The following is a 15,835-nucleotide window of genomic DNA, read 5'->3' as shown; positions in this document are numbered from 1 at the left end:
TGTCCTTCATGCAAAATGTGCCCAAAATGTGGGTGTAAAGACAACATACAGGCTTTTCTACTCTCATCTATTCAGTAGATTGTCTTTCCCAGTAACCACCTCCAATGGAGCAACAAACAAACTCCAAAGAAGGGAATACTGTAAGATGTGTCTGGGGCACACTGTGAGTTCACAGGAATAACATCATTATCACTCATTCTCTTGGCTTCAGACTACTTCTTCAGCAAGCTCTGGACAACACTATTTTCTAATGCTACGTACATAAAACTATTTGTAGTACTTCTAATCTTTCCCCAGATCAACATGTTCCTGCCATAATGTTACTTTTTGCTTCCCTCCTGGGATTTTATTACTTAATTAAAAAAGGACCTCACAGCTGAAAACAAACTACAAGGAAGAATGTCAAATACATCTATTAAAAAAAACCAAAAAAAACCAAAAAACCAAACAAACCAGAAAACCCCAAAACTACTTCCTAGTTCTACTTCAGATCCTTCATGATTTAGTCACCAAAAATCAGTGTTGGACGGTACACAAGGTATAGCCTAAAGCAATAAGAACATAATGGTTTTAGCACCAGAACATTACAAAGGCCTCACTTTGCTGGCTCACAAGACAGAAGATAAGTTGTGGCAGTTGAACATTCAGTCCTAAATGCAGCACTGGTTTGTGGGCCCCTCTGGCTAAGCTGAGACCCATGTGCTGCTCTCTGCACATCTCAACTGCCAGTTATCTGTGTGCAGCTGTGCAACGCAGGAGAAAATTAGGGAATCAGAAGATGAACATGGCAAACAGATAAAAATTTGTGATCCTATTAAAAATAAAATCTGAGCTGGTAAGACAATATAATGACAAAATTCCATGCCTTTGCTTCATTGAAAAGTTACTATTATTTCATCTCACCTCCTCCTCAGGCTTCTGCTCAGTGGTTTCAGCAGCATTAGAAGTCTCATTTTGCTGCTGCTGAGCCTGTGACAAGTCTTCCACCAAATCTGGGTTATTCACAGGCTGTGAAGTTCCACCACTGAATGAACTCTCCGAATTAGCTAATCTGAAAAAGCACAGAAGTGAAGAAAAAAAATTTAATCATCATTCCTAAATCACTTCCTCCCTAATCTTCTAAAACATGCAAAAATGTTGCAAATATATTCATTCTCACACTAGCAAGAAAAAATTGGATTTAGAAGCAATTTTTGAAGAACTGGCTGTTCCATCCAAGCAACCACTGTAACTACCACAGTTCCTATGGAGTTTCAGAACCAGTTTGATTTTTTAAAGTGATATTTTGTTTCATTTTTAGTGAAGCATTTGATCACACAAACAACTTGCAGGCAAGTGTACTTTTGCCATCAGAAACCAGACAGTGTGAACCTATCCTTCTTCAAAAGTACCACAAGGAATTCGAAATTAAAAGTTTCCTCATCAACCAAGATACACCTTTCTGGATGTGTTTAATCTATTTCTCCACAAATACATGTAGAGATCTGTGACTGGGTATGATCTTGGATTGAACTTCATTCCACACACTCTCCTGTTCATACACATGGGTATTTAAACACAAACATGACTAGGTCCCAGAATGGCCATAATTTAATTTTGCTGCAAGAGCTGTATCAATCTACCTTACTCCAAAAAAGGGCAAGATGTCTGCAGGCAAAAAAAAAGAAGAGCAAACTTGCAGAAATACTTCTGAAGGTAGACTGACAGCGATGAACACACATTCTGGGGCAACAACTCCCTGGACACTCTCAGCACTGTGCTCAGTAGGCAAATAAATATAAGATTTTTGGACCCAGTCTCAGATTCTAAACTCTTCTTGAGACTAAAGAATACTTGGCCTTACCCAGTTACATTCATGAAAATTCCTTTAACAGCAGGGTATGTTTCAAGTCTCCTTTGCTCATTTATTCCAGTCTAAAGCTACTCATGTCTATGGCAAATTTTAAATATTCAAAATAACTGTTCCTATTAATGTAGAATACAGCTATAAAATTTTATATGTATTAACAGAATTGTTACTTGAATGCCCATGGGAATATCTGTCTTCAGAGAGCAGCATATTTTCACTGCTCACTACAATCAGCAATTGTGACATAATTACTGGTAAAGACAAAAGGGCTGCAGAGATCCATCGCTGACTTTGAGACACCAGATTGAGCTCACATTACTGACAATTAGAGAGGGACCAAGGGAACAGAGCAGACACCCTCCCTTAGCTTAATTATATTTGGTATGTGTCAAAAAGAATAGGAATAACACAGCTCAGGATTCACTGTTAGGGTTTGAAGAGTATTTCAGTTTTCCTCGCCATTCCCCTTTAGCAGAGAAGCTCTTTAAACTATAACCACAGGAAAAAATTCATGTGATGCAGCCATTTACAGCAAACACTGATGGATGCTCAGCCAAAACATTAATACCTCTTAAACACAAGCCTAATTTGAACATGGACCTAATTTGGCACCAACAAGTTTGAAGTCCCAGATAAGTAAATCAAAATTCAGATCCATTTAGAGTGAAAAAGTTCACATTCATTTCTACAGGGCTTTACCTGACTGCAAAGTCTGAATTTTACTGTTTGGCGCTTTGCAAAATGGAAAAGAAGTTTCAATTATCAAAACACAGCAAAAATTCCATGCATTCTTAAAAGAAAACTTCTCTTGGCAATGTGATTTTAAGAGGCCATTGTTGCAGTTTGTAAAAGCAGAGTCGAACTAACAAAAATGAGATATCAGCCTCAGTGATCAGTTTCAGAGATCACTGATGAACAGTGTAACTTTAATTGAAATCATTTACCTAGCAGAGACCACTATGGCCAACAGATACTTCCTCCCTCTCTGTCCCCATAATGTCACTTGTCTTAAGGCTGAAATCCTAAGGGATTTACCTTTTAAAGCTAAGAGATATTAAAGAACAGTTTGTGAAAACTTCCATCAGTTCACAAGAGTTCTGGTTTCTCCTAAACAGAGTCCTGTGATCTTCTATCAAGGCCAAGGGAACATTGCAGAATTGAATTGTCGGGTTTATTTCTCTTTTTAAAAATTACTTAGAATGCCCTCCTCCCACTGAAACTTCCCTGACAAGTACAGAGGTAGTATCTACCAGCTGAAGGTGAAAAAGGAGTTACTTACCCAGTTACATTAATTTCAGTACCTTCCTTAGATCCATCCTCATCTGTAAAAAGTGGAGGAAGATTGGAGCCAGCTACCAAGTTCTCCATACCTCTGGGGAAAAAAAACATAAGTAAAAAATGTTAACTACGTCATTGTTTCCCTTCAGCAGTCCTTCAATTCAAACATCCTAACACACCAGGAATTTTTTATCTCATGAACCAATTGGTCAGTCCTGCTGATTGGCTTCAGGACAGATCCTGTGGGCAGATGTGCTTGAGGACAGAGAACAAAGGCCATAAATGACACTTCAATCCTGAGTCTCCATTTTAACTGAGCCCTGTGCCACTGCCACAGTGTTGCTGGAAATCCCTGCAGTTCTATTTTATCCCTCAAGACAAACCCTCATTTACTCAGCACACAGGTAGGTAGATCCTGCTCTTCCAGTGTACCTGCCTGATTATTCCTCATGGTGCACCCTTCACCAGAGGTTTGTGTTGACTCCAGAAGAAAACTGAAACCAAGTCCCCCCAGAAGTTCCAAATTAAGATTGTACGAATAATTTCTTGTCCAGATTTTCACAATTAATCTGTATGTGCAGTTGAGAACACAGCTATTTAGAGTATTTTATCTTCAATCCCATAGAACAGTTGCTGAAACAAATGGTTTAAGGACTGCATATTTCTCATTGAATACAAACTACCCCCAGATTAGAAGTACTTCCATTTGTAACCTTGTGGCCTGTCATGGGAATTTAATGTGAGAGATGAAATCCAAAGCTTAATTAATTTATCCCCTTCTTTACTAAAATACAAAACTGTTGTATGTTAGTGAAAAAAAACCAAACAAAATCAAAAAGCCTTAATAAACTCACTCTACAATTATATGTTGCCAGTTCAGGCCACTTTGAAGGGCCATACTACTTAAATTCCTGTTCCTTCAATTCCAGAGTCCCCTTTGATGAGCAGCAGATACTCCACTCAATTACTGCTGTCCCTTTCATCCAGAACATTTGGGCTCTGGGAGTGAGGGACTGAGGAGCTATCACCTCGTACTGCTTTCTCCTGGGCTGGTGTGCCTTCTACCCAGCACTGAAATCCAAGTGATCTGAGAATAAAATCCTGCTCCATGCTTTGAATATTAGATGTGTTTTCCTGTATCCCTCCCCAGTTTCAAAGGTAAATATTTTCTACAAACAGAGGTCACTGTTTCTTGCATCTTATGGATTTTGCAGATCTCTATCACAAGTACAACATGGATGACATTCATCCTTTTCTCTTCTGCTTTTGCAACTCTTGAGATCCTTAAGCATCCCATCATCCTGACTCTCTGGAAAATAATTAAAGCTAAGCAGAGTACTCCTAGGTGGTTCAGACATGGGTCTCTAGCAGAGGAACACCTTTTCTTGTTTACAGAAAAGGTTCATCCGGGAGTGAAGAAACTGAATTCCTCTGCCTCTACAAACCAAGGATTGAGAACAGTTTTGGGGGCTCTGCCTTAGAGCTGTGGCACAGCTGAAGACTGACCAGCAAAGGGCTCTCAGGATGCTCAGGGATCTAAAGCAGCTGGTCTGTAAGGGATGGTGAGGGAAAGGGGCTTGCTCAGTCTGGCAGAGGGCCAGTTTAACAGAGCCTAAAGGTACTGGGTGGAAGTGGCAGAGATAACAGAACCAAATTCTCCCCAGCTATATTGGCTTTGCAGGTTCACGTTGGACACCAGGAAGTGTTCCCAGAGAGGTGGAGTCCATCCTGGCAGACTTTAAATGCTAGAAGCTGTAACTGACCTCAACTAATGATGGCAACAGTCTTGCTCTGAGTGGGAGGCTGGACTAAGATGACCTCCCTCCAGATGTCCCTTCCAAGCAACATCTGCAGTTCTATGAGTCACAACTCCATATTATGGGTTTTTTTCAAATACCAGCATCTCTGACAGGAAAAGAAAGACAAATAATATAATGCCAGGAGGAGATGAAGGTGCAAACAATACCTCCTCACACATGAATAAGAATCTACACACATAGAAAAGAAACTACATAAGAGCTGGAACTTTATGTATATGTATCACAAGAAACCTGAAAATTCAACTGATTTGAAAATTATGCTCTTCACTGCCCAGGAAGCTGTTTAAGCACAGCTTCTAAACATACAACATAAATTGCTTCATGTAGCTATCATCTAAGAGGGAAATTAAGTTCTGCTTCATGTTGCACAATATTAATCGGTCAAAAATCCTAAATTATGGTTTTCAAAAAACAAAGCCTAAGCAATTATGCCCATTGTGACCTTCTCACCAGGTCCTGATCTGTCTGCTCACATCTGGCCCAAGCTCACTTTCAAACTGCAGAGAGGCAGCTGGACACCAACCTTAACAACATATAAACAGAACTCAAACACAGGAAGCCAGGAGAACATACACTTTTTTAATTTAACCCATATGCTTTAGACAGTAACTCTTTCTGATGATGCTGACCCACATCCTAAAGAAAAAGTAACATCAGTGAATTTACAATGGCTTTTAATCAGCTCCAGCAAGCAAGAAAACAAAACAGCTCCCCTAAAACTCACTGAGAGCAGATGGGAACCTACACAAGTCTTTCAGTCCCATTTCTCAGGGGCAACCCTCCCATACCCCTGTTCCAAAATCACAATCCCCTTAGTTTCAGCCCCACTGCAGAGCTCCATGTTTATTGAGACACATTTAACTATATTCAAGGCAACAGAAACAATGTAATTTTGTTTTCAAGTGGCTGGAACATATACCCTATTTTCATTTTTTAATTGTGTCTACCCAAATGCAAAAACGAAACTGCTGTTAAACCCTAAACCCTACCAGCCCTACAGTTCAATGCAGGGAAGCATCTCCTCCAAATAAAACTAATTTAAACTGGAGCAGCTCTGAGCTGACTGTACTGCTACACTACTGGCTGTGTTGGCTCAAGAAAGCAACCAGCTACACATGAATAGAGAGACTGATTTATTAATTAACAGCAGTATTTGACAGGATTCCAAAGGTTCAACCAACACATACACTAGCCTTAGATAAACCTCTATATGAGCCTAGAAAAAAATCCTACATTATCAAAAATGTAGCCTAATTTATCTTTTCCTTTCCCTCTCTTTCCTTATCAATTATGACTTCATGACACAGAAACTGGACAACAGTATTTTGTAACTTTCAGTTTAAACTTTTCAGCTGGACGCTTTGGGTGCATGCCACAGAGATCATATTTATATGAAATTGTACAGTGTACCAATATGGTCTGAGAAAATTAATCAGGAAATGACAGCAAAACTTTTACAGCATAAAGATCTGAGTGCTACTACACACGTCAAGGATCAAACAGTGGGCAATTAAATCAACCATTCAAAACCAGAATATGGTTTAAATAACCTTTCTTAATTTCTTCTCACATTACCTTTCGTAGGCCATGATATGTAATTATTATTCTAGTAGTAAAGATAAAAAGAGGAGTTACATTTTGCATAGATTGAAAGCTACCATATGATCAAATTTCTAATCATATCTGTACAGCAGAGAGGAAAATTCAGAAGCAGGTAGCTTTAAAATGAGGGTGAGAACAAATCCATGGCTGGAGCTAGACAGAATTATTCACTTTCCCACAATATTACTGTGGCTGTACTGTTCACAGCACATGCAAGGACATGACAAAATTCAAGGGCCTTTTACACACGCTATAAATGAAGGGTAAAATTTGCCACAGTCAACCTTTTCGTCGAAGCCATCAGGAACAGCAAAAATGCCATTTAAAATGTGCAACAATTTTATGCAGCAGACCACCTCAGCCCAGCCCAGGCGCGTTGTCCTGTGTCAGGGCAGCTGCCACGCTGTCCCCTCCTCGCCGGCACTGGGGCTCACCCCGCCGAGTCTCCTCGGAGCCGGGCACAGCAATGCCCGCAGGATGTTCCTGCCCCGCAAAGCGCCCCCGGCCGCTGTGCTCGGGCAGTCACACCGCGAGCGGCGGGGCCTGCACCTGTGAGAACCCCAGCCTTGCTTTGGGGCCTCATGTGGTGGTGAAATTCCTCCTCCAACCCGTGCTTCCAAAGAAAAACTCCGCAGGCTTAGCTCTTCGGTCTCAAGGCAGTTTATTGCTAGTTATCTAACAGATTATGTTCTTGGACTGCGGCTATTTGATCAGCGGCCTGGGTAGAGGCACACACACACACTGACATCCTCTCTATCTGCTGTCTTCTTCGTCTCTCTCTCCGCCCAGGGCTGCTGCTATCTTATATGATATATTACGTATAACATGTTTACAATTATTCCCCAATACCTACTACCTACGTTGCCAAGTGTTTTTCTACTCTAAACCAATCTGTGAGTGCCAACATCACCAAGAACATGGAGGTAAGGAAGAAGAAGGAAGAAGGATGGGTTCAGCCCACTTTCCTCCATCTTAGAACTTCTGACCCCCATGTACAAAGTGAAAACCCCCCTGTACATGTGTTAAAACCCCCCTGTACAGTACTAAAAAAATTTCCCCTCTACTTTGTAACTACTTATACTATACTATCTAACCTTTTGTGACTGCTAGTTCCACCTCCAAAGTTGGTAATTCATTCCATGGCTCAAACTCAAAATCACAGCTGTTTTTCAGTTGTCTGCCAGGGTCTAGAATGCTTCTGACCAAGGCCTGGAACCTCTAAAAATGTCTGAGAGACATTTTGAGTTCCCACATGCACCGACCTGCTCACCGACCTGCTCAGCCCAAGGCCAGGCAGCCTGAGATGCCCCTGAACACTGGCAAAAGGGGCAACAGCCCTTAACAATGTTGCCTTTTCAATGGCTACATTACAACAGGTAATCTTATGAACAATAAAAAAAAAAAAATTACTAAACTCTTTAGCCATCCAATTACAACGTAAAGTTATTTATTATGGTTAAGCATATTTAAATATGAAGTCAGCATCAGAAATCCAACTTACAGGCTGATTATAAAACACTGCAGGAGTTCCAATTACCTCATCACCAGCTCTAGTTTTAGAAACATTACTGCTGAGTGGAGAATTTTTCTCCTCAAGTCTCTCATCCCCCTTTGCCAGAATAAGTATGTCCAAATTTTACCATTCAGAGGCTAACAGATTACAAAAAAAATAATCAGCTGCTACATGACAGAAGGGTCACAGTAATCCTTATCTCAGCATCAGAATCCAAGCACTTCAGAATACAAACAATAATCTAAATTCAGATGATTCACTGAGAGAAAAAACCCACAGGACCATCACTTCCTCTGCCTTTACACAAGTAACCAGAACATCAGAAACAAACCTGAACTAAGTCCATCTCCTTTTAAAACCACAATGCTTTTGGAGCTGTCAGAGAAAGTTCTGATTCCTCTGGCAGAACCTTTTCTTTCATCAAGCTGTAGCAGAAGCACGTTATCCAAAATACTTCACTGCAAAAAAATCAGATTTTACTTTTTCCCTACAGGCAACTCATTGGACAAAGGTTTTTGTGACTAGGAAAACTGCAAGTTCAATCTAATGGGATGAAGGTTTTTCTGTCAAAAAAAAATTTTTGTCAGAAAATATGTACCAGAGAATAGCCAATTGCTTTTATTTTTACTTCTTGCCAGTAAAAACAAAGAAACACTATAGATCAAAATAGAGACTTGTAGGAAAAAATTCCAGAGTTCCACTGCATTTCCAAGCAGCTTAAGGAAAGAAGGGAAAGATGTAAAGCTTAGGTTTATGTTTAGTTTAATTGGGTCTTTGCAGCAAACACTAACAAAGCTATTCATACTCTGACCTTAGAAACAGCTGTCAAACATGTATTTTAAAAACACAAGTGTTCCATTTTGCAACCTACTCTTATTTATATAAAAGGCTTAGGGTGAGGCACATACAAGATATCTCTCATATATATATATATATATATACACGTGTGTGTGTGTGTGTGTAAAACCTTGCTGTTCTCTGGAACAAAAGCCACAAGAAGGGTATATACTCAATTCTCCAGACAAAGACAAGAACAGCCCCACATTGATTCTCTTCCTTCAAATACATGAGTGGAATTTTGCATTACCAATAAACCAGCTTTTAAATCACTTCAAGGAAAACAAAAGGCCATAATGAGAAAAATAATTGTGCTATAGATCCCTGGATAGCTAAAACCAGTAACTGTGGTTACCTCTGGTATCCACAGGGAAGGCTTTGCTATCTAGCCCTTCACTGGAGTATTACACACCTATGGATTAGGATAGTTCCTTTTATTCTGAATTAACTTTGTTCACAATAGCATCAATTGCCATTTAATCTAATACCATTAACAGATACAATTCTGCAAAATTAATTTAATTCTCACGTTACAGATCTCACATGAGAAAACAGAAACCGTTCAGATCACAAGAAATAAGTCCCAGAATAAATCTTGAGAATTTGTTATTTTTCATTAATCACTCTACCTAAAGTAAGCCCAACAGATGACTACCAGGGATGGGAGTGGGTTTTGTAAGCTGCCCATAAAAATGTCTTCTGAATTTCCAGAAGAAATACAAGCAATTTAGTCTACTTCTTTACCTGCTCTGCCACTTGAAAATTCCTCTGGGAGCTGAGGACCTCGTATTTCACAGGACAAAGTTTTCCAACAGCTCCTTTCCCACTAAGGAGGCACAGAGGCACCCCATAACACCCCACAGGCAGCAGCTCCAGGGCATCACAAAGGGCACCCGGAGCACAGACACCTCCTGAAGGGCAGCAGCCATAAATCAGCCAGCCCTCCCCAGGGCCTCACCTTCCCAGCAGGGAGCAGAGGCTACTGCCCTTCACAACTGCAGCTCCCCTCCTCTGATCATTTATGTCTGTACCACTCAATCACTCACTGCTCGTGCAATGCAAACATAAAAGTGCCATAAGCCAAGCAGTTTATTAAAAAATGTAAATTAACAGACTGAAATTTTACGTGATGTTTACTCAGTTCAAACATTTACAAGCATCACACCAGTGAAACAAAAAACAGTATTAATTAATGCTTGAGGAATACTTTGCTTTAAAATGCCAAACAAGTATTCTGAACTAGAGATAACTGAATGTCAAGGAATCCTAATTGGGACTGGCTGGTGGAATGCAAAGTCACATATTTGAAAATAAAATCATTGAAGACTGCATATACCTGATGAGATTGGAAAATCATTTTAAAGCTATTTAGCACCTCTGCTCTTCCTCAAAGCTTTATTCATCACAGAAGTTGTAGAGGAGTAGAGCATATACTCCAAGCTCACTTATATTCTGCAAGAGGAAGCTCTGGCTGCTGCCACAGAGGAATACAGATGGGAATTTTTCATGCACATACCCACCAAAACAAGTCATTACGGCCACTTTACAGAATATGGGGTCGAATACTTTGGATGTGAGAATATACTGAGAAAGGGATTGAGTATATACTTAAAAGAATTACTCACCACAGGCATCATGACCCAACACAAAAGCATCTACTCTGACCTCAAAAGCCACAAAGACAGCATGGAACTGGATATTTTAAATGCACTGATATGGGTACAGGGACAAAGGTTAGAGGAAATGAAGTGTGGGAAGAGTCAGTGATTCTCACACAAAACAAGCAACTCATTCTGCCTGTTTTCAGAGAAGATTCATCTTTAGAAAAAAATATGACATGTCAGCTTCCATACATTTTTGTTCTTACTTTCTTGCTGTTGCCATACAACAAAACAAGCATTTCATTCCAACATAAAACAAGCAAGTTTGAACCCTCAAGCCCATCATGTAGAAGAAATTACAATTTTCTATAGCCTTAGTCGTGCAAAATAACAGGCATATAAATCTGAACAACAGAACTGCTATTAGCAAATACTTTCAACTAGCAAAAATAGTGAAGAACTGGGTTGGGCCATTTATTTCTAATCTGGCCTTAAAACTCTCTGGGACTAGTTAAATATGTATCAGGAATTAAAGTTTGGAGAGACATTGCATGAAGTGAACCAAAATCTCTTTTCAGCCATCTTGCAGTCCCACATGATACCATTGGTATCACAGGATAAAAATTGTAAAGGCCTTGGAAACACACTGAGGGAAAAACTAATAAGGAAAGTGAGCACACAGGAACAGACAAGAGGTTCGTGTAAGCATCAATACACCTGTGGACACTGCTTACAAAACTTTGTCCGGATTCCTGAAAAGAAAAGGAACAGAAAAGACAGCCCAATCCTGCCAAAGCATCCTCTCTAGGAACAGCAATCAGCTTCTTTGACCACTGTTAACAAGATATAAAAGCTGTCTATGTTCACAGACAAAATGTGTTAAAATGGATACGAGAGGAAAAGACTACATCAATAACAAAAATTCAGGAAAATTTAGAAAGACAAACCTTATGCTCTAAACTAGGCACAAACCAGGATCCCCTCTCAGTACCAAAGGGAGAGCTTGCAGAAATTTTAAAATCATACAAAATCCATGTACTTCCATGGCTCCATAAAATAATTAATTTAAATCAACAGCAGAATACAGATAAGTTGGACTAAAGCTTTCCCTATACTCATCTTCATCCAAAAGCAAGAGGAAAAGACAATATTTAGCATCATGAATGGAAAACAAGGGAAAAAACAACAAAAGCATAAAGCTGCTGGAGTGGTCTGACTGTTCTCCAGTGTAAAGCAATAAATAAGAGACCCAGAGATGCATGGGAGGGATAGGAATATACAGGCAGGCAGAAGGCATGTTTTTGGAACACCTGCACCATACATAATGAAAAAAAGTTCATTTTGGAGCTGAAGTAGGATTGAGAAAAAAGCATCCATGCCAGCAGTGTGCCTAACTATCATAGGCTGAGTGCTTGGAACAGCAGCTAAACATTTGCAGTATTGCACCTGATCCTCAGACTGTCTCCAGTAGCCCAAAGAAACTGCTCTGAGGGCAGTGGTGAACTTCCTCCTGCAGCCTCTTCTTTGTGCCTCTCCTGTCATATCACAGGCAAAAAGGCAAACAAGGTGAGAGAAAAACGGTAAGAGCAGAGTATCACTGTCTAGAGCTTGGAGCCAAAGAGCAAAGAACCACCTGGGAAAAGCACATCCAAGACTTAATCTGCTCTTCCAACTTCCCTTTTCCACAGCTGCTCCTCATATGCTGGAAACAAGAAACTGCAGGTGGGAAACATGCACAAGCTTTGAAAAATAGAGCTGATCAAAGTCCTCAATAAATTTAGCTCTAAAAGAGAATGTAAATCTTTGCAAACAGGTTGATGATTGAACAGACCTGAGGATGGAGGTCTCACACAACACAATGTCTTCAAGCACTTGCACTTGGAAGGATTCCTAATTTATGTTTAGTTACAAGTGTTCTGAAAGATATTTGGCATTCAGGTTTGAGTATTTACCATATTTAGCAAACAGCAGATTTATACTGCTTTTACATTTCTTCTGCATGATTTCATTTCTATATATATTTGTTAAGTAAATATGGTTCCTCTGAGCTAAAGCAGAAATATTATCCCAATACCCTTATATATCAGTAGAGATGCACAGCTGGCTTAAAGGTCATAAAGGAAACCTCCCAAAGCTAAGAATACAACCAAACTTCAGAAACGAACTCTACTCTGAAGCACTACCAATCTTAACCTTTATTTTGGACATCTCAACTAATTGTTAGTCTTTGCTTGGTTTCTGAGATCTCAAGTCACGCTGAGACTCTGACCTGAATACACATCATGCAATTCTTACTGCAAAGAGAAGTAAGAACTAAAGTCTTTGTGATCCTTGCAAAAGGTCAGCAACACTCTGGTTAACACAGCATTAAACAGTGGGAAAGTGGAAAAACATTTCTATTTTCAAAAGGGCTACAACATGGATTTCACCTCAGTATAATATCCTAACCTGAAGTTCATTGCCTTGAGCAGAAACAGACAAAGCCAAGTGGTGGAAAACAAGAGTTCAGGCACTACTGTCTTTTTGGATTTGTGGAGCCTAAACATTTTACAACAGAAGTGCAAGTACAGAAAAGTTACATTCTTTGATTACCTTTTGCACTCTGTTAGAAGTAAGCACACAGATTAGCTGAGGATCAAATACCACATTTAATCCCCACAGTTAGCTCAAGAGCTTTCTGAGTTAGACAACTGCCTTCTCAGTCACCAGCACTCCCTTTTCCTTTAAAAAGACTCCTCTGAAAAAGCACTCATTTATGTTCTGCTCCTCCCTACATCTCCTAAAACAAAGGCAAAAAAGCATGATACTGCTTTTTAGACATTATCTTTTTAAAAGTAAAAGGTCTTCAGATTTTACAAAAACTTCAATTATATTTGAGCTTATAGATGTCCTGAGATAAAACATTTATTACAATAAAGGAAGCTTATTTTTCCTGGTCTTTAACAGTCTCCCAAAACAGCTAATTCCCACCCTGGAACTGTTTCCTGACCTCTAGAAAGGGTCATCTATGTATAATACCAGACAAAATATGGCCACAGCATTCCAAAGCTCCGTGGTAAGATCACTAAAAAGAATTCAGCAGGTTTAGTTCACATCTCAACTGAGCTTTGTTTTTCATGACAGAACAGACACTCAGAAGGAAGCGTTAGGTCTGAGTGAAGCCTCACCTGGCTGCTGTAAGCAGCACACACTGATCCTTCAGCAGTGAGGACATCCCCAAAACACAGGTCACCAGTCCCATTGCTGCCTGATCAGCAACAGCAATAAGGAAATCTCAGAGCAGGTTGCATTGTGTAAATAAAGAATCCTGGCAGAAGATACTGCACCAGTCTCTACTTAACACCTCCCATCCACAGCACAGCAAACCCAGGTCTTAGAGTTTAGCATATAGGAAACAAGCAGTTTATTATTTGAAACTGTGCCAAGTAACCAAGCTGAATAGGAAATCCTGTTTGAAATTTCAGTTTGTAAAAATTGTGGGTTTTGACAATTGAAGTGTATTTCATTTACAGCTAACAGTTCAATTAAAAAGAAGCAAAAACATTAATTCACTTCACAATGACATTTTCTTCTACTCAAGTATCCATGTCTTAATCTGCATGAACTAATTTGTATTCCTATTTAAAATGCCTTTCTCAATAACACTTGATGACATCACCTAATAGTTACACATTTTATACACAAATATCTCCTAAGTATACAAAAAAATTCTGAAGATTCCAACTAGTTTTTTGATTAAGATCCACCCAGCCAAGCACACGCGACAGTTTCTTTGTTGGCTGCCCCTGCCCAGCTGAAGGGAAAAAAAAAAAAAAATGTGAGAAAGATACTAATTTTCTGTTACACTGAATTAAACCTACTCCCAGAAATAGACACATCTCTTGCAATATTCACATTTAATGATTCCAAGTTTAGACTAGAAGTGGCTTCTAGAGGCTGTTTGGTCCCAACACCTACTCAAAACCAAGGTGAAGGTCATCTTTATGCCAGAGACCATATTACACTGCCTGGCTCAAATCCTGAACACCAATTTCAATCATCAAATGCCCTCAGCTGCTTTGGTATTTTGCTAGGAAGGTTACTAAGAGCTGAAGAAATAAGCACTGCTTATTCTCAGGACACAGAGAGTGATGGATGGAAGACAGGACAAAAGCAGCTGAAAAAGCCCTTACAGTGGCCATAGGAGAAGAGGTGTATCAGACAACACCTTCTCCAGTCCTGACGAAACTGGAGGGACAGGAGAATAAAAGAACACCAGAACAGAGAGAAAGTTTTCATTTTATTCATCTATTAACCAGAAAAACCATCAAGAACAACCTTAGCAAGGAATCCAGGCTCTTCTCTCCTATTAGTGAAGCTAGAGCTGGACTTCCAATACTGACCCTAATCAAAGACCTCCTCAGCCTTTGAATTAAGCTCAAGTTTACTCTCAACTCTGAGTACAATAAGCAGTATTTACCCCTCAGACCATTTCAACAAACTGTAAAAAACAATGACGAGCTGCCATTTCCAAGAGAAGTCCCATGTTAGGCTCACTTCACAGAACCAACTTCCAGAGAGTTCAATAAGGTTTAATTCAGTAGAAGCTTTAAGCAGGTTCTTTTTATTTTCTTCAAATGGAAAGCTTAGCTCAGGGCCGCTGTGTTTTTCACTCCACTAACTAGTCCACTTGTTCAATCTGTCCTTCAAGTGGAAGGCCAGCAAAATGAGCTGCACACACTTTCACAAGATTATAGGGACAGATGACTGAGGGACCAAGAAGATATTGTAACATCAAGCCCTTCATCACCTATGAGCAAAGGAAGTTCTCATTTCTAGCCTGACAGAGGATATATTGTTATCTGCATGACAAAAGGGCTTTTAATCTTAAAAGAAATAGCCAGCACTATATGAAAAATTGAAGAGACATTCTATGCCAAAGCTGGATTATGAATCACCAACTAACACTCCTGCCACCAGCAGCATGAAACCATCTCTGCAGTGATACTCAAGCCCTACCTGAATAACTGCTGCAGTAGTTAACACACTTGCAAGCCCCCTCTACATTCAACACCCAAAAAGCAACTGATTTGTCAACCATTTCACTGATTTGACACTTCTCTATTCTTTCAATAAATTGCTATTCTATTTCTTGTCTGGTTTTGTCAATGCTGTCATGTTTCTTTGCATTTCATTTACCTTTTAAATGCTAAATTATTTAGCAGTCTCAAGTCACAGTAAATTCCAGGAAACTCCTTCATCTGATGTGAAAAACCTCCAATTGCTCAAATTTCTGTATTTTTAATTACAATAGTATAGAAATAGATCCAAAAACTGAGATGCTACAAAGCAGTAT

General features: G+C 39.6%; 1 protein-coding gene across 3 annotated transcripts in view; it reads right to left on the bottom strand.

Annotated features, from left to right (window-relative positions):
• The window catches only part of HMG20A (high mobility group 20A), a 48,999-nt gene that overhangs the window by 24,248 nt on the left and 8,916 nt on the right, over nucleotides 1–15,835 (bottom strand). For all 3 annotated transcript variants that reach the window (XR_004148732.2, XM_031505766.2, XM_031505767.2), the window contains 2 exons: nucleotides 3,129–3,221; nucleotides 904–1,051 (listed from right to left, as the gene is read on the bottom strand). Coding sequence is in view for 2 of the 3 variants with exons in the window: in XM_031505766.2 (XP_031361626.1) it covers nucleotides 904–1,051; nucleotides 3,129–3,217 (237 nt within the window). In the remaining variant the exon portion in view is untranslated. The remainder of the gene's footprint in view (nucleotides 1–903; nucleotides 1,052–3,128; nucleotides 3,222–15,835) is intronic.

The sequence above is a fragment of the Lonchura striata genome, chromosome 11 (genome assembly GCF_046129695.1).
Source record: "Lonchura striata isolate bLonStr1 chromosome 11, bLonStr1.mat, whole genome shotgun sequence".
Taxonomy (NCBI): Eukaryota; Metazoa; Chordata; class Aves; order Passeriformes; family Estrildidae; genus Lonchura; species Lonchura striata.
This window is presented reverse-complemented; position numbering and strand designations above follow the sequence as displayed.